This window comes from Dermochelys coriacea, chromosome 7, assembly GCF_009764565.3.
Source record: "Dermochelys coriacea isolate rDerCor1 chromosome 7, rDerCor1.pri.v4, whole genome shotgun sequence".
Taxonomy (NCBI): domain Eukaryota; kingdom Metazoa; phylum Chordata; order Testudines; family Dermochelyidae; genus Dermochelys; species Dermochelys coriacea.
The window spans coordinates 35,310,079-35,329,404 of NC_050074.1; the positions used below are offsets into that span (position 1 = coordinate 35,310,079).

Genomic DNA, 19,326 nt, shown 5'->3' on the forward strand with positions numbered 1-19,326 from the left:
CATCTTCCCATCCATCCGCTCTTTATAAAAGGCCTGATTCTAATCCTATTGAAGCAAATAAGAATTTTGTCACCAACTACAGTGGTGACAAAAATTTGAAATTTTTCCTTTAAAGTGGGAAATTTTGATAATTTTGAAAAAAAAATCTAAATTTTTTTCAAATTGGGAGTTTTATCAATTTTCCACAAATAGTTCTGATGAATTGACATTTTTCAGCAAAAAACATTTAGTTGGAAAATACCCAACTAGCTCTAATGATAACCCAGAAAAATATTTATATGGTTATCTGGATAATATCTAAGCTTAAATATACTGCAGCCTGGAGCTCTATTTTTTCAGAGGGTGCCTGAACATCAACAAAAATCAAAACTTTGAATGGTGGAGTACTGCTTATGTCTGCATGTTTACAACAATTCTAATTATAACCATATGGCATTTGCACTGCACTGACTTGCACATATTTTTCTAAATAATGCCATCACAAATGTTGTCCCATATATTTACAGCACTGTTTTAATTTCAGGTAGCAGAGAAGCAGCATTCACATATGCCATCATTGCCGCTGGAGTAGCACATGCGATCACTGCTGCCTGTACCCAGGGAAACCTAAGCGACTGTGGTTGTGATAAAGAAAAACAGGGACAGTACCATAAAGACGAAGGATGGAAATGGGGAGGCTGTTCTGCTGACATCAGATATGGAATAGGATTCGCCAAAGTGTTTGTGGATGCAAGAGAGATTAAACAGAACGCAAGGACTCTCATGAACTTGCACAACAACGAAGCGGGGCGTAAGGTAGGTATCTCTCTGCTCTCCACCATCATATGACAATTCCTTGTCTAGAATCAGAGGTCTGATTACAACACGTACGGCACAATGTTCAGAAGGAAATGTGCTTTAAGGCTAATGCCGTTTTACAGTAGCCGAATAGGCACTTTTGTAAGCTACACAAACTTGTTGGATGATCCATCTGTCAAATATTTGTCTAAATGTTGTTCTTTCCAGTCATAAAACAGAAAATGCAAACAAACAGTTTAGCTGGAAAGTCAAATGGTGCTTGAGATAGAAAGCTTGCCTGCTACTGTGTGGCTGAATCTGCTTCTCTTCAGGTTCAGACATGAACTTCTCATCATTCATTTGAAAAGGGATCACTTTCAACCCAACTGTCTAAACCTTGCTCTTTGTGTGGGGACTATAGCTAAAGGAAAAAAAACTTGAGTGAAGTGGAACTAAGAGACCACAGACTGACTCATTTTAACACAACATAATATATACACACGTAAGGCAGGGTTATCATTTTAAATGGAGCGCTCCCCCACAATTCCTTAGAACCAGGCAGCTTAAAGCACTTTCATGCAGAAACAGTGTTTGAACTCTTGTCTCCCTGGCAGCTTTAAACATGTACATTTTATGTGGAATCTACACAGCAATTCTGGGAATCTTGACATCTCTTGGTTTTGCTTCCTCTGCAATATATTGCAGTGTATTCAGATTTCCTATTGTCATGTGGCAAAGACAGAGGCCTTGGCACTCCTGTCTAGCAGAGTTGTGCTCAGCACAGGACTCGTGAAGAGGGCCACCAGTGTCCTCCTCAAATCCTCGTAAGCTGGTTTGATCCCCAGGGTACATGAGAGCAGCCTCGGAGCACTCTAACTTGTGATAGCTAGAAATTGCCCAACGTGGGTCTTCACACTGGCCAGTGACACAAAAGGGCCAGGATCTCTGGCCCATAGGACATTAAATTACTATGCGCGAGGGTGGTCCTACTCTGAAAAGCAACTATGTAAAAACACCTTCTTATTGAACAGATCTGCTCCCTGTGGTTTAGAATCCCTGTCTGCTGACTTTAGTGGTCAGTGATTTTTTTACCTCCTTTTTAATACTGTTAAGTGTTACAGAGCAAGAGAGCTAAGGACAGTGAGTTGGAGTCTGTTCCTTCAGGTGCATCATCAACAGAATGGTTCACCAAATAATGGCGTCAGTGACTCTTGTGCAGCCTCATGGCCTTTGCTGGGTTTGCACAGTGTAACTGAATGAAACTCAGCAAACAGTTCTGTTATTGATACACAGTTACCTTCCAGAGTAGAAGGGCTCTTGAACATAGTAATTCACTGTCCTACAGCTCCATCTTGGCCCTTGCTCCAGCCCCTTGAGTTAAAATAATTCCCATGCTTTCTTAGCTCTTTATTTCACTTTCTCCACCATTGGTATTTCAATTGAATTTTTCAGCCAGCCCGTAAGTGGTGGCTTTGTCTTTGTCTTGGTGTGATTCAGCACTGGATTTGAGTAGCTTGAAGAGGAAAGAGGCTTGAAGACACTAATATTTCTGTTGCAGTAACAATAATTAGGGCTCTGAGAGATCACAAGACCACAGCATTTGGGACTTGAAAAAGAACGACTGTTTCTGTCACAAACAACAGCCATAGCCTTCCTCAGACTTATTCCCGCTGAAAGCTAGAGAGGTTATGTTAACAATTTCTTTTTTCAGTGTTCCAAATGCCTGGGTCTGGCACTCCAGTGCAGAGATGATCTCTCAGAACACTAAGTGGTTATCACAACAGAAATATTAATGTCTCCTGAACTTATCTCAGAAAGAGTAAATGTTCAAAGAGCTTGATTCTAACAGTCCCTGCGCTAGGCTCCAGTGCTCGGAGAATCAGCCTCTTGGCTGCTAGGCTCCTTACAGCAGATGAGTTAGCATACCCGTTTGTATTCCACCAGCTTGTTTAACACGTAGGGTCACATTTATTCTGTTACACCAGTGTAACTCCACTGAAGTTAACGATAACAGAGGAAATTGGACCATTATATGTGGATTCCCACCTTTTTTGTTGTAGCTTGCAAGAGCTGGTTCATGGAGAGGCTCATTTCCACCTAACTGGTACAGCACAGAGCTGGCAGAAAAAGAAGAAGCTTAAAATGGCTTACTGAAATCTGGCTGGCTGTAAGCTTGTTTGGCACTGGGGATTGTTTTAGGAAAGCATCACTAGTGCACAGCTGAAGGATGGGGCAAAGCATCCCTAACTTTTATATTATAGTTACATGGCCCAGGTTTTCAGAATTATATAGACAAAAATGTATTAGACATCAGGGTCCTGGGATGTGATTTTTGGCCCCACTGTAGCTGTACGTATGTTGCTGTGGTAGAGCGCAGGGGTTGTAGAAGTTCTGGAGCCAGCCAAGGCAGAGGCACATTTGCTTCTTGTCTTGCTAGACTGTGAGCTTTGTGTTGTGCCTCTGAGACGTGCAGCACAAAATGTTCTTCCTGGTCCTTTGCTTTTAGCACCAATGTGCACACAATCACAATGGTTGTAGGTCTAATTTGTGTGCACAAATTTGTGTGTCCTAAAAAACTGGAGCCTGGGAAATTTCACTGTGTTTGTGTTACTATCTGGAAGAGCTGTGGTGTGTGCTATCTTTGGCAAACTGCCAGGTCTCCAGCAGGCTCAGAAACTATTCTGATATGGAGATATTTATATGCCTGTTACTGAAACCCTCACAGTGCCGAACTACTGATCTTATTTGAAATCTTTAATGATCCAGTGGGGTGGGAGGCCAACACAAGCCTGGGAAGGTGTTATTGCATGTCCACAAACCAGTAGGGAATGAAGAACTAATGACTGTGTTTAGTACAGAGATCAGGCTTTGCTCCTATATTCCCGTGAGGGATCACAATGTTTTCATCACCTGTTCCATTCTACAGCAAGCACTAATTGAGGGCTTACATCAACGTAGGAGAGATTGCTGACTTTAAATGCTGAAATTGGACACACAAAAGCTGTCTGAGATCCGTATATTTTTGGGGCTCTTTTTTCAAAAGATTCCAAATACTAGGAATAACCTGGTCTACACTAGGAGACTTACCTATTGCTGACAACAGTTGACAGCAATTGGTTTTCTGGAACAGCCTATAGTTCCTATAGATCCTTGATCTGAATGTTACTGCTTTATGGGCATCAGAGTTCATTAGCTATTACACTAGTGAGACACTGTCAGGAGAAGAACAGGAGTACTTTTGGCACCTTAGAGACTAACAAATTTATTTGAGCATAAGCTTTCGTGAGCTACAGCTCACATCATCGGATGCATGCAGTAGAAAATACAGTGGGGAAATTTTATATACACAGAGAACATGAAACAATGGGTGTTACCATACACACTGTAACGAGAGTGATCAGGTAAGGTGAGCTAATACCAGCAGGAGAGAAAAAAAAACCTTTTGTAGTGACAGATTGACAGAGCCAGAAGAGTACCCAGAAGTTACCTACTACAGGACAGGCCCAACGAAGAAAATAACAGAACGCCGCTAGCCATCACCTTCAGCCCCCAACTAAAACCTCTCCAACGCATCATCAAGGATCTACAACCTATCCTGGAGGATGACCCATCACTCTCACAGATCTTGGGAGACAGGTCAGTCCTTGCTTACAGACAGCCCCCCAACCTGAAGCAAATACTCACCAGCAACCACACACCACACAACAAAAACACTAACCCAGGAACTTATCCTTGCAACAAAGCCCGTTGCCAACTGTGTCCACATATGTATTCAGGGGACACCATCATAGGGCCTAATCACATCAGCCACACTATCAGAGGCTCGTTCATCTGCACATCTGCCAATGTGATATATGCCATCATGTGCCAGCAATACCTCTCTTCCATGTACATTGGCCAAGCTGGACAGTCTCTACGTAAAAGAATAAATGGACACAAATCAGACATCAAGAATTATAACATTCAAAAACCAGTCGGAGAACACTTCAATCTCTCTGGTCACTCGATTACAGACCTAAAAGTGGCAATTCTTCAACAAAAAAACTTCAAAAGCAGACTGCAACGAGAGACTGCTTAATTGGAATTAATTTGCAAACTGGACACAATTAACTTAGGCTTGAATAGAGACTGGGAGTGGATGTGTCATTACACAAAGTAAAACTATTTCCCTATGTTTATTCCCCCCCTCCCCACTGTTCCTCAGACGTTCTTGTCAACTACTGGAAATGGCCCATCTTGATTATCACTACAAAAGGTTTTTTTTCCTCTCCTGCTCATATTAGCTTACCTTACCTGATCACTCTCGTTACAGTGTGTATGGTAACACCCATTGTTTCATGTTCTCTGTGCATATAAAATCTCCCCACTGTATTTTCTACTGCATGAATCCAATGAAGTAAGCTGTAGCTCACGAAAGCTTATGCTCAAATGAATTCGTTAGTCTCTCAGGTGCCACAAGTACTCCTGTTCTTCTCCTGACCGTGTCTCACTAGTGTAATAGCTAATGAACTCTGATGCCCATAAAGCAGCAACATTCAGATCAAGGATAATATAATGAGTGCCCTCATGTAGAATCAATTTGTACAATGTGTTCCTGGTCTCTAACCCCATCTATGCTAGGTAATAGACCCAGTACTGACAATAGTTGTCAGCAACTGGTCTTATGTATGTACAGTATCTCCAAAGGTTTATCTGCTTGGGTCAAGGGATAAACAGTTTTCATCTGTATCTCTGCGTTTCCATCTGACCTGTGCAAGCAGAAGTTCTCCCAATTTCTTCAATAGTTGCTCCTGTAGTGCAGCGCTGAAATTCCCAGACACTCTTTTTAGGGTACATCTGCACTGCAGCTGGAGGTATAATTCCCAGGTTGGGTAGACATACACATGCTCACTTTGATTGAGGTAGCACTAAACATAGCAGCATAGCTGCACTGGTGCAGGTTAGCCACCCAAGTAAAATCCCCTCCAGGCCTTCCTCATTAAGTACTTGCATAGCTAGTCCATGGCACTGCCCGGGATACACTGCTATTTTTAGTGCACTAGCTCAAACAAAGTTAGCACATGAACATCTACCCAAAATGGATATTACAAATTACAATCCTGGAAGTGATTTTTGCATGCACCCTGAAAAATGTCCCAATCAATGTTAGAAACCGTAGTTCATTTGTCTGGCATGTCTGTCTCTGTTAAGAGGGCTCCTGTAGTTCTCTCCCATATCTGAGACACGTCACATCAGGTGTCCCTTGCTTCAATGAATTAGTATGTCCTGAAATATTGATTTACCACAGTGAAAAGCAAGCAACATAGCGATAATTGTAGGAGAATTCATAACAGCTGTGTCAGAAAATGGAGATAAACTCCTATTAATTTGTAGGCATGATTCTGCTACTGACCTGCTCTTAGAATTTCCACTAACTGCATGGGAATCCCACACAAGGAACAACTGTGGGATTGACTCCTCAGTTAGCAAATTAGACTTACCACATACAGAGGTACTTAAATTATTGCAGGTAACTCCCACTGCTGAAAGGTAGTTCTGGTCCAGGGGGAAAAAATTACATTTCTACCAGTATAACTGCTAAAATAGCAAAGCACATATGAAAGGGCCTAGAGATTTTGGTGATTTGACTGAAAGATTTTCATTCTGAGTCAGCGGCAAGGACATTATCAAATTGCTCTCTCTCTCCCTGACATTGCAGTTCTGTGAATGACATCTTGCATCAGAGTTACCTCATATTAAATATAACGCCACATTATGAGTCATTGTTATAAATCATGACACAGGCTACATTAGAAGGCTTTTGCAATCCAAGGGCACATCAAGGTGGATTTTTATTTGATGTTTCTCTTTGCAGACACACATAGGTGTGCTAACTTGTAATTCTATCATGCATTGGTAGTGCTCCAATTCTTTTTGGGTCTTGAGTTTAAATATTCATTGTAGAAGAGGTTCAGAGTGGGCATAACAGAGGATTACTGTAACTATCAAGCAAGGCTGTGAGAAATTATAAGGGGTGCATCCCAAATTGATCCGGTAACTGAGAATTAATCTACTGTAATATTTACTGTCCTATTTTTTGGGGAAGAGGAAGTTGAGATGAAACAGTGCCATAGGATTCCCACAAAACTATTGTGTGATGCCTAACATGATATTCTAGTCCCCTTTCCTATCCATGTCTCTTTTATTGCCTAGCAAAGAGTTTAACCTCAGAAATAGGTTTCAATTCCTCAGACATGCTGTCTAGTAACTTTCCCCACCCTCTTTTGGTGCTAGTATCAGCATTGGGATCACCAGACCCCCACAGTGAGGTCAAAGAAGTTAACTGCCCATCTGCAGTTGACAGCAGTTCTCACTCAATTCAATCTGAACATGTTTTACTTCAGTCCATGCATGTTGACGAACATGGTAACAAGAACACGAAATAACAGTGTAAGCTCTTGGGGGTGGGAACTATTTTTTTAATATGGCACCGTGCATACTATTGACGCTTAAAATAACAGTAAACAATAGCTTGAAAAAATGTGTGAAATTAAAGGCCATGTAGATATTTTAAAATTTCAAATTGATGCATGAGCTTTAAAGGAACTAACAACATTGCCTGGAGCCAGACAAAATGCATTGTAAAAGCTACCAAGAGTTCTACCACTGTACTCCACCCACTGCCTGCGCATGCTTGAGGTTTGATTCACCCCTGCTGATGTGGAATAGGGATGGAATGCAGTTGGCAACACCTTGATCAAATGGGAGCAGCTGCACGTGAGGGAGGATACCTCCATTGCTGTCCTTCCAAGGGGGTCCAGCCAGGGAAGGGCAGTTTTAAAGTACAATCTGGGTACCATAGGTGCTCCACGTGTGGAGACTGTCAAGGATTTATGCTGGCTGGCTCCAGGCCCTCCGGAAAAACGCATTTGTGGATTGTCTTGCACAGCTACAACCTCTTGACTAATCAGATTTTCTGCGATGAGGGACTTACTTCTTGGGCTCCGCCAGCTTGTGTAACGCTGACAGAAGCCAACATTACACAACCTAGGACCTCTGAAGCTCAGTGTAAGTAGCTAGCCTTTGATGTATGAGCTAAAAGCCACGTGGCTACATCAAAGGACCTCTGAAGCTCAGTCTGTCTCTGTAGCAGACTCATCAATCTCTAGATTGTCTGGGTGCCCCTAGAGTGGAACAGAGAACCATACCAAGCAGGCATGGGTGACACTTGCATGGGTGGAACCCCAGGGGAAATCAAGCCTGTGGCAATCCCTTGAACAGACTGCCACTCACCGTCATTTGTGTTGCAGCTTTGTTATGTATTTATAGTGTCTCTTGGAGAGTGCAGTCATTTTACTATCCTTTAGCAGGGTGCAAAGCCCTCCCTGAGCTAGCCACTTTGGAGCAGAGATGGAGCTAAGGCCATGCCTGCCCTCCCCACCTCATCAGAGATGGCTGTGTCACAAGAATGCTAGCAGGGAGCAGTCACAGCGCCATGACAGCACAAGAAGTGAGCAAGGGGAGAATGTCCCTTGTACTGGGAAAAGAGCCTGCCACAATCTGGCTCTTAGAAAGCTTTGAACAGAAACCAACTGACTAATGTACAATAACCAAATGTATGTACTTTTGTATTCAAATATCCCAACAGTCACACTAGCAGGAGTGTCTTAAATAGGTTATACATCAGGATAAATGCTCTACTGTGTCTGGAGCTGCTGAAAATTAAGGTAGACTCCAGAGACTCTAGGAGACCAATTTATAGTGGAATAATTAAAAACTGAGTAAGGCTGCTGTGTTACCATAATATCACTTGATCACTGATACCAAAAGTATCGGCAGCACAGCCATATGTTTCTTGAAGCTCAGAACTTCCTAATGCCCTTTAACAATAACATTAGTTATTTTCTAACTTTGCTTTAAAAACCTACTGATCTTTGTTTTTAGAAACATCCAGTTTTTAACTTTTTGCATACCCTTTAAATGTAAAGCTGATAATCCACTTTCCCCATTACAGTTAGGCAGTAAATATTAATGGAATAACCACAATTGTTAGTTATTCCTGAGTGAAAATAGTTTAAAGTTGTAAATAGTCTCTCAGCAGCTTATTCTCCACCTTCTGTTCAGTTGCTTATATCACTGGGTGTCAGGAACATTTGGAGAGGCAAATATATCCAGAAGAACTGGCTGTGGCACCATACCATTTCAAAAGGGGATGTAACATGTAGAAACACCAATATGTCTGGCTTCTGAGTGTGGAAAGCCACTTTGTCACAGAAATCCCAAAAGTGCCTGAATGTTGTACTGAACTGATCCAACCTTTTTTTTTTTTTTCCTGTTTGCTTCTACAATGAATGGTAAATCTGCCATGTAAAACCCTGAAGTATTAACAGCCAAATCCTGTCCCACTGAAGACAATGGCCAAATTCCCATGGACTACAAAGAAGTAGGATTGGCCTTAAGCCTGGGAGTCTGTCATTGTACTGTACTATAAAACAAAGGATCAAAGTTTGGGTCCTAGGCCCCTGAGGAACAGAAGTTGGGAGCCTTGTGGAGACAGACTACTTCACTGGTTTAACTTCATTGCCTTCAGTGGATTTGCTCCTAACATACAATGATGTGAGATCAGGATAAAGCCTAGTATGTGTTCATTCCTTTATGAAGAGGGAATGCTTTTTACGTTGGCAATTTTTTCCCTTCTGTATGGTAGCTGGAGAGATGTTGACAGGCTCCACTAGGAGCTATATTTAGTCCTTCTGGCCAGAAGAGGTTATTGCAATACTGGAGTCCAAAAGTGTGGGGCAGGGTAAGTGAGGACATAGAGGGGGCAGGAATGCATAGAGCTGAAGAAATAAAGGGAATCTCAAAGGAAACTCACCAAAAACGCAAATGAAAATATTTTACATGATAAACTGTCAAAAGCAGCGTGCGGCATTTCATTCAAACCTGTGATCTCAATATATGGAAGCTCTACTGTTAAAACTGCATGTACCATTTTGAAAATATTCCTCTAGGCACCCAAATATCCCCACACATTGGCTTGCTCAATGATTTAACAGTGTGACAAGTCAGCTTGGTTGAAGCCAGGAGAAGAACAAACAAAAAAAATTGGGGACTTACGGGGCTCATCCAAATGTTTATGGGTATAAACAAAGGCAACAAGGCTGCTCCCAGCAAGCTGCTTCCAACTTCCCAGTTGGTGTGGTTCCTAGGTCCAGAGAAATGCAGAGGAAGAGCATGAGTCAGCCCAATTTAAAGTCCTTTCCTGACAGAGCAGCTTGTTTTAGTGTGGCCTGGACATATCCCACTCCTGCAATCCCTGCACTATTGTAGACATTCTGCTCAGGGAGAGTGTATTTACCTTCTCCTTGATGACCACTGCATGGGGCCTGTATAAACCAGCACTACAACAATGCCCTGATGTCATAGTTCCAGGCAGTCTCCCGAAGAGGCATTAGACACAGCAAGTTGTTTCTGGCAAGCCCACGTACAACTCCTTTGACATGCAGTTTGTAAGGTAGGATTTTCAGGAGGGCCCAGCATTGAACGCTGCTCTCAGTGAGGTCAATGGTGAAACTTCCATTCATTTCAATGGGAGCAAAGTAAGGTAAATGAGGAACAATTTGGAACCTCCACCCTCCATTTTCCTCTCTTAACGCCCTCTTCCCCCCTCCCCCCCAGCCGGCATGAATGTTTGCACTACACCTGACAGGCCTATGCAGGGCAATTTCCTAGGTGTGAAAAAAAATTATAGGTCCTGGGCTCTCTCATAGTATTTTGTTTGTATTTGAAGGGATCAAAGATCTATTTTATGGCTTTCCTACTGCTTTTAGATAATAGTCTTAAAACAAGACTAAACTTGACAGACAAGCTCTGCATCTTCTCAACAGCCCAGAGTAAAGATAAAGGGAACATTAATGTTATTCTAAATTATGAGAAGGAATCAGACTGCACAAGAGCTGTAATCCACAAGAATGAATCTTCATTCCACTTGTCCTCCACTTTCAACTCATCAGAAGTTGTGATACATGGTCTTACTTGTATTTTGGCTTTCAACTCGCTCTTATATCTTATGTGGTTGAAAACTGAATTCCTGATTTACACTGAAGATTAGGGAATGATAAATGCTATCACTTACCTGCAGTCACAATTCTAGAGGATTCTGGCATTATGAGCAAAACAGGCATTTCATGTGGGTGATTACTAGTACTGACAACGATAGGTAAGAAAGGGCCATGTCCTGTCAATAAATAATAAAACCCCTCTCAAGTTCCACATTTAATATCATGAATTTTTCATAACGGAAACAATCAGAGGGTCACTATAATGATTAATTTGCTTAAATAATACAAAGTCACTGGCTGTGTCACAAACTTTTCAAGGAACATGGGAGATGTTTCCAAAGTTAATTCATGTTTGCTCTTTGGCAGCATATGTCATTTAGAGACCTCTGAGATCCATGACTGTCACGGGGTCCACTCACCACAGTGGCACCTCCTGCTGGCCATCCTGGGGATTAGCTCTGTCAGTTGTGTGTCCTCTTCAGGGGGTGCCTCTCCTGTTGTCCACTCACCCTGTGGACCTGCCTCACTCCAGGAACTGCAGCATCCTCTTCATTATTCTCCCTTCTGGAGTTACCTAAAGTCCTTCTATAGAAATAGTCCAGGCAGTCTTCTCCTGTGCTGCGCTGATGATGCCATTTACCCAGTGGCCAGTAGGGGAACCTGGGCCTGCCCTGTACTCTGGGTTCCAATCCAGGGACTCTCAGCTCAGCAGTTCTGGGCTCTACCCTCTCAGCCCTCACTGCTCCTTCCCTGGACTGCTTCCTACTCTTCCTTGTTCCTCCCTTCTCTGAGAGTACCAGCTCCAAACCATCTTCTTCCTCTCTCTTCCAAGGGAGTGACTGCCCTTTTCCCCAGCCACCCTGTCTGTTCTCAGCTCCTGGGGTTTATAGGCCCCATTTATTTCTGTACAGCTGAGCCTGTTCACCATCAATTCCCTGCTCCCTGGCTCTCCCTTCAGGTGAGGCATGTGGAGTTAATTGGTCTACCTGGCCACTTTAACCCCTTCAAATCCCTGGACACCCCATCACAAGTACCCAAGGAGAAATGAAGGATTATTTTAGACATTATATAGTCCACTGCTCTATAGGTCTGATCCAGTTCCCACTGAAGTCTATGGAAAGATGCCCTAAGACTTCAATGTGCTTTAGATTAGGCCCTCTAAGAGTTGTCGGTGTCCCATTAATATTCCAAAACCAAAACACTTTGTTTTACACTTGTTTAGAGACAACAGTGTACTTACTTATCACATCGTTTACAAAACCTAAACACTGAAAGCAAAGAAATGGAATGTTTAAGAGCATTGTAAATCTTGCCCTACTCACATACTAAAAACCACATACATATTATTGTGGTCAAGATAAAGAAATGCACATTACATTACATCACATCACAAAAACCCTAACTCTCTCCCATGGATGGTAGAGGCTTTTTCTGTATAATTTCTGTTATCTTGATCTTGGTTATGTTGAAATATGTTTTTCTCTGTACTTGTTTTTGGAATTTCCCTGTGTAGTTGGGTGTGTGGGTCAGTGACTTTGTTTGTGTTTTTGACATTCATTTGCCTACATAAAGGAAAAAGAACATCATAGGCTAACATTTTCAAACTTGGCACCTAAAGTTAGGCCTCTTAAAGTGATGGTAAGATTTTCAGAGGTAGGTGCTTAACATGACTGGACTGCCATTAAATTTCATTGGGAGTTATAGGTATCCAGCACCTCTGAAATTCAAGTCTCTTATTTGGGTGTCTAAATATGGATTTGTGCATCTATCCTAGGCATGACAATATGGATATTTTGGCCATTAAAAATTAAATAAATGGAATAGAGGCGCCCCCAAATTTTAAAGGATTTATTGGTGCTTGGCAAGTTATTAACTTGTTTGTAAGTTTTTGACAATCTAATAACTGTTTGGCTAGGTCCTTCTGGAATGCCATTTTCCACACACCTAAAGAGATGGGTGTTTATACCACACACAACCTACAACACGTATTAGACTAATACTCCTGTGCAGTCTTGCCTCATTCAGTGAATTCCTGAGAAAATATATTCATTCACTGTGCATCTATCTACATGAGTTATACATGTTTAATGCTCCTTCCATCATGGGGTGTCAGCAGGAATGGAACCTGGGGCCTTCAGCACAAGCCTCTACAACTTGAGCCAAAGAACTTTTGGTGTACCTGACTCTTACCCTATGTGTGGGCCAGATATTGTGGTCTGTGTGTGAGACACAATACCCATAGCTAATGTATTACATATGCATGCCTATTACTCCAAACATTGGTAAACAGTGCTAGAAAGTTCTAACAAGTTCAATAACTGACAATACAAAAACCCATGCTCTGAAAGAGTCTTGCAAAGGTGAGTAAGCATTATATGCCCATTTTTACAGTTGGCCTAAATAAAGATGTTTGGAGCAATGCATGTGAGAGGTACTTGGCTTCAATGGAGTTGCAATAGTTTAAACCAGCAGACAGTTTAGCCCAATGAATGTAAGTTTCTCTAAATAGCCTGTAGTGACACGGTGGGTGAGGCAATATCTTTTATTGGTTATGTTGGTGTGAGTGATGAGCTTTCAAGGTTACACAGATGACCTGAAGAAAGGCTCACCTACCTTATCTCTCTAATATCCTGGGACCAGCACTGCTACAACAACACTACATACTATAAAGGCTGCTTTAGAAGTTTGTAGCACAGTGGAGACTAGAACCCTGCGCTCTGCAAAGCTATGAGCTCTAAGAATGCTGACTGCAATCCAGACATACAAAGGACTTGGCATTCAGATGGGCTAGAGAGGTTTGATTTAATGAAAAGAAGTGCACAGAAATCTGGAAGCAAGCAGTTTAAAACCTATTCAGTAAAAAAATAGCATATTATCTTGGGAAAACAATGGCAAAAGTTAAGATGCCTGTCGTGGAAACACGAGAGAGTGACATACTCTTTAAAGGGCTAACCTGCAGAGTATGCGCTGTAAGAGCTTATGAAGGAGCACAGTCTCTGCATAGCCAGGAAAAGATAAGACCCCATATTGCCAGACATAGAGCTGAAGATGAAATGCCCAATATAATTCCGAGTATTCTACTAATCAGCACAGAGTAACAGGTACAAGTACTGTTAAATGACTGTGTAGCTAATATTTCCTGGCACTCTACTAATGAGTACAGAGTAATAGGTACATGTACTGTTACATGAATATATAGCTAAAGTGGGAATTAATGCCAGAACTATCATTTGTATTTTCAAAAATGATGTACTGAAAACTTGTGCACAAAAGATTTGAGGTTTTAGAAAAATGATCTGAGTAGAGACATATTCCGGACTTCACTTTAACAACATATTCAGATTTATCATCATTGGGTCATAAATGGTTGAAAGCACTTAACACCTAAACTGATCCAAGGTATATAAAATACCTAATATTCTAGAAAGGTTAGATAAAAAATATATTGAAGTGCTTGCTCCTATAATGGCTTTAGTAAAATGCTAAGTCACATATGGCTGCAGAGGAGATGCCAGATTCATCAAGACCAGATATTGAAGTGCTTGCTCCTGTAATGGCTTTAGTAAAATGCTAAATCATATATGGCTGCAGAGGAGATGCCAGATTCATCAAGACCAGAGCAGTGCCATAAGTCAAAAGCAGGGACTGTTGCAAAATCTTTAGGAGAACTGGTTAGCCAAGGTGTCCTGACATTTTTGGAACCTGCAAAGCACACAATGGACTAAACTCCTTTAGAATTTGGTCCATTGTGGGCATACAGAAAGAAGATGGCAGTGTCCTCATTTGCAGAAACTATGAAGTAGATTTGGATCCATTTCCAGTGCTAAAAACAGCATCTTTTTCCACTGCTGGAAGGTGGCAATATTAATGAAATTAGATTTGCCTTAAGCATACTAGTAGGTGAAACACAATCAAGAGCCTTTAGATATCTGACCATCAATATTCTTATGGGGCTATTTCCATATGGCTTTTCCCTGGAGTGGCTAGCACATTGGCTATATTACAGCATATAAATAGTCCAATATGAAAGCGTTTAAGTGAAGTGATCAACCATTCGGATGGCAAACTAATGAAAGTGACAATGATGAAATTTATTTGAGGAGCTTGGAATGCATATTAAAAGAACCCAAAAGGTTTGGTTTACAAGGTTGTTTTTTTTGTTTTGCCTTTTTAAAGGAGAAACTTGCCTTTTTTCTAGTCAGGAGACTTAAGATAAATGATGCAAGTAGAAGGGTTAAAACCTCTTCCAGAAAAAAAAATGGAGCAGTTTCCAAAATAACTATGCCTAGGCATGCCACAGTAGTCAGATCCCTAGTTAAATGGGTGACACTTTATATTTAAGGTTCCTTTTGTAGATGGTTTATACAGGGCTAATAAGTGATTAATAAAATAGATGTTGTAAGCATATTACAGGCATGAGTGATATGTATTATAGATGGGTATACGCACACCAGTACAAGATGTGATAGGTAGTTATAAGCCATGATTGCAAGCAATCTATTGTCCTGTTAAACTCTAACTGATTAACCCTTTACTAAAAGATTACTTATTAACCCCTTACAAGCGATTTCTAAATTGAACCTTAATATAAAGAGGGGACATTCATTTTATTTGGGAACTTTGCTATCTAACATGTCTACAGTAGTAAATAGAAAGATGATTGTTGATAAAAAATAGTAACTGGATTCGGAATGAAGAAGGTAATAGGGCATTTGAGCACACAAGAATTTATTAATATGTACCGAGGTGTCAGTACATCTGAATCCCAAATTAGAACTTTTAGCATGTGGTGTCCCACCTGTAGGTATAGATGCCATCATACCACATAAAATGCCTGTTGGGACCAAGACAAATTAATTACAGATTCTGTAAGCAAAACCAAAAAATTAAACAAACCTTTGTTTAGAAAAAGAATCTCTGGGTATTATATTTGGAATCAGGAAATTCCAGGTACTTATGCATGGGAGGAAATTTTCACTGACAGCAGGCCAGAAGCTCCTTGTTAAAATTCTTGGCCTGAAGAAGAGTATGCTAATCTTTGTAACCTAGCAGCTGCTGAGATAGGCTCTGATGGTAGGATCTTATCTCTGATAAGTATAATCTATCTGAAAACATGGAAATGCTGATGTATTATCCCAGTTGCAATTAGAGGTTGCAAATCCTTTAAAGCCAAGTCCAATTTTTAGAATTTTTGTTTTTGGAAGAAGTTCTTATTTCTGCAAGAAGAATGCAGCTGTGACAAAGAGCCAGTTCTTAAATTAAATTAATTAAAACTGCATATTTCAGAGGGTGATGTGAATGTTTTGTATGGTGAACATACACAGTGTGGAAAGATGAACTCACAACAGAGTGACTCTATACTGTTGGGTATCTGTGCGATGACAATGAAATCCTTGCAAGTCACATTGTTGGAAGAATTGCATGAAGGCCACACTTTAGCTAAAAAAGCTAAAGCTGTCACTGGCACTATTTTTTTAAAAGCCAAATTTGTATCAAGATATTGAGTTGGTGAGTGTACAATGTGATGTGTCGCAACAGGCCCATAATGCGCCTGCTCCTAGATCCTGATATCTTTGAAAATATGATTTGAACCCATGACAAAGAATTCATGTCAATTTTGTAAATCAAAAAGACTTAAGCCTAACTGGGTATTCTTTCCTAAAGAATACTCTTGGAGATTGCAGGGGAGGAGACAGGAGAAAATTGAATAAAAGTGTAATTAAAAAGTAATTAGTTCAGGGACATATCATCTGACTGTAAAAGTAACATTAAAAGAGATAAATACATCAGTAATTTACTGTGAAATATAAAATGTTATTAGACTCCAAAGCTTAAAAACACTAACTCTGTGAATGAAACGTGAAGAAATACTGTGCCTTTTCCGGATTCAGAGGATTTATATCCCTTTATGGGCAAAGCAGAGGCTTGACAGTCTGTCAGTTTTACCTTTATCAAGACACTGTTAGAGACAGTGCTTCCTAACTGAGAGATTTGGATAGAAGTAGCCGGGAAATCACCTGAAAAGTTTGAATTATAATGAGAAAAAATACACTAGCTGCATTTTTGGGATATATATGCTTTGCACAGTTTTATTTATCCAGTAACTGGAGGGTTAATTATCTCAATGCATGCACATAGGTACATGAGCCTGTATGAGTTATATTGGTTAGAAATGTTTGGAACCAATAAGAGGTGATATTACTTTGAAACTAGTATTCTTGCCACTCCTGGGTTTAACTAAAATAGCACAAAAGAGATGTTTTCTGATGAGCTGTCTAGAAATTGGTGAGGCTGTTGTTTTTGTTTCTATCACTCTTTGGAAGCCATTTTCTTGATAGCGTTAGCATTTGTTAAAGAGATCTAGTAGGGTCACTCATGATTCTTCGATGTAGAACACCAGCATCTCTTAACTCTAAGTACTTGACTCCCAATGGAGAAAGTTGCAAGGAAGATGGAATTCAATGGAAATGAGTCAACAATCGAACACATCACTTTGTGGACATTCGCTGCAACAAGAATGGATTCCAGTTGTGTCATTTCTTGCTTCCATTACAGTCTTTGCCACAATAATGAGGAATGAATCATTCCCTGCAACTAAGATTGCAATGACAAATGTCAATGGCAAGTACCAATGATACAGGAATATTCCATTCCTAGTAGAGTAAGGTTATAATTAAACCTGAATAAGACAGAACTTTCATTCATTCTATTCTCAAACTCATCACTGTAAATGAGTTTATATTATTACAGCACATTTTATCCAGAAGTACCTTCAAAGCACTTCATAAATAACGTACAGAAATGTGTATTATACATTCAGCAACTTTGAGTGAAAAAGCACAACTATCCTGCCTTATAATGGTAACTTCACACACTACTAATGGAAGAAGCAAGTCTGAAAGCAAAACGTAAGCTAAAGATTCCCCTTTTGGGGCCCACTGGATTTTTGCCTGTACTTGGACTGCAGCACTGAGCTCCTAGGTTGAAGTGTGCACTAAGAAAGTGACTTTTTTAAACCATGACCATGTCTTTGCTTTTCTTACGTCTTGCAGAGTACAACACCAGTCAGCTATTTTATAGATGATCTATCTGTAAACATACAGCAAGGAAGACAGATCAAAAGGTAATAAGTTGTTATGGTGATGTCAAGTATAATTCCAGAATATCACTACCGTCGTCTTCCTTGCAAGTTAATGAAAGTTGCCTCCAGGTTAGGGGAGTTCACCTAATCTGCTTTTTTCTTTTCTACATCCTTACATCCATCATCTTTTCTTTCATTTTTGGCTTGAACATGCCATCCATTATCTCTTTGGAGACGAAGGTAATGCACAGTAGGGCACAATCCTATTTCAAAAGGGAGATGGGCCAGATCTCATATATTGCAATCTATCATCTCCACAAAGCGTCAGAATTTTGCTTGGATGAGAGCAAGTGACAATCCCAAATAAAACTTTCCTAGTGTCATTGTCCCATTTCACCCAGGACATCATACTTCTGGTTATGTTTTATAATACATGTAACTATGTATTGAATCGTTCTATGGTTTGGTTACCTTCCAGTGATTGCTGTTGACAATACTTTTAGCCCATGGCCGAACAGGTAGTTTCCTCCCAATGCAGCACAGAAATCAGATGAAATAAACAATCAGATAGTTGCTTTTTCCTATTAAAATTAAGAAAAAGCTGGAAAATTTAGATTTTTTTTCAAAAGCTGTTTTTCCAAGTACCTTTTTATTACTGTATATTTTATATTTCCTATGTGATGACACTTATTTGGCACTGCACTGATCTAACCTAATCTAGGTGATAATGGATCTTCCTATGGCTATTTTTTAAAAACAAATGATTGCAGTTTAGCAACAACAGTGTTAGTTATGTTTTCAAACATAATTCCATTTTCTCTGTGAAAATATTTGGATTAACATTTGCAGTCTGTAGATTCTGACATTTAAATGAAACTGGTGCCAGCCTTGGGGGTAGCTGGTCTTTGATATTCACCAAGAACAACAGTAGCCACTGGTTTGATATAAACAAAATTCAAATTTTCTTTTCTAAAACTACTTGCAAGTGCAGAGATGTTTTATTTGAAACTTTATTTTAAAAGCTTGATTGCCAATAAAGTAATGGGGATAAGTAATTTGCAATGCATTTCCTGATACAGGAACTCATGTAGTCATACTGGTAAAAAGGCTTGAATGCATAATCATGAAATACTTTTTGTTATGAGTCCAGAGCCAACTGACAGAAGAAAGGGTGGTTTAAAATGTTTGCCATTAGATTGCAAGCTTAGTCACTGACATTCACCTTAGGAGTATGTTTGAAATCCAACCTTGAGCCAAGTGATTAAATCATTCATTTCAAAGGTCCTAATTAAACAAGCTGAATTTGTTAGTTTCAATCTACATTTTGGTGGACAGTGGGTGGCAGCTGAGATCTGTTCATATGAGATCTAAAAGGAAGCTATCCAGGAGACCACTGTGTTATCAAACATGATAGAACTGGGAGAAAGG

The 19,326-nt window shown here is 40.3% G+C and overlaps 1 protein-coding gene across 1 annotated transcript in view; it reads left to right on the forward strand.

Annotated features, from left to right (window-relative positions):
* Positions 1 to 19,326, forward strand: part of WNT7A (Wnt family member 7A) — a 121,912-nt gene that overhangs the window by 86,119 nt on the left and 16,467 nt on the right. The window contains exon 3 of the mRNA XM_038409918.2: positions 524 to 795. Within this exon, the coding sequence (XP_038265846.1) occupies positions 524 to 795 (272 nt within the window). The remainder of the gene's footprint in view (positions 1 to 523; positions 796 to 19,326) is intronic.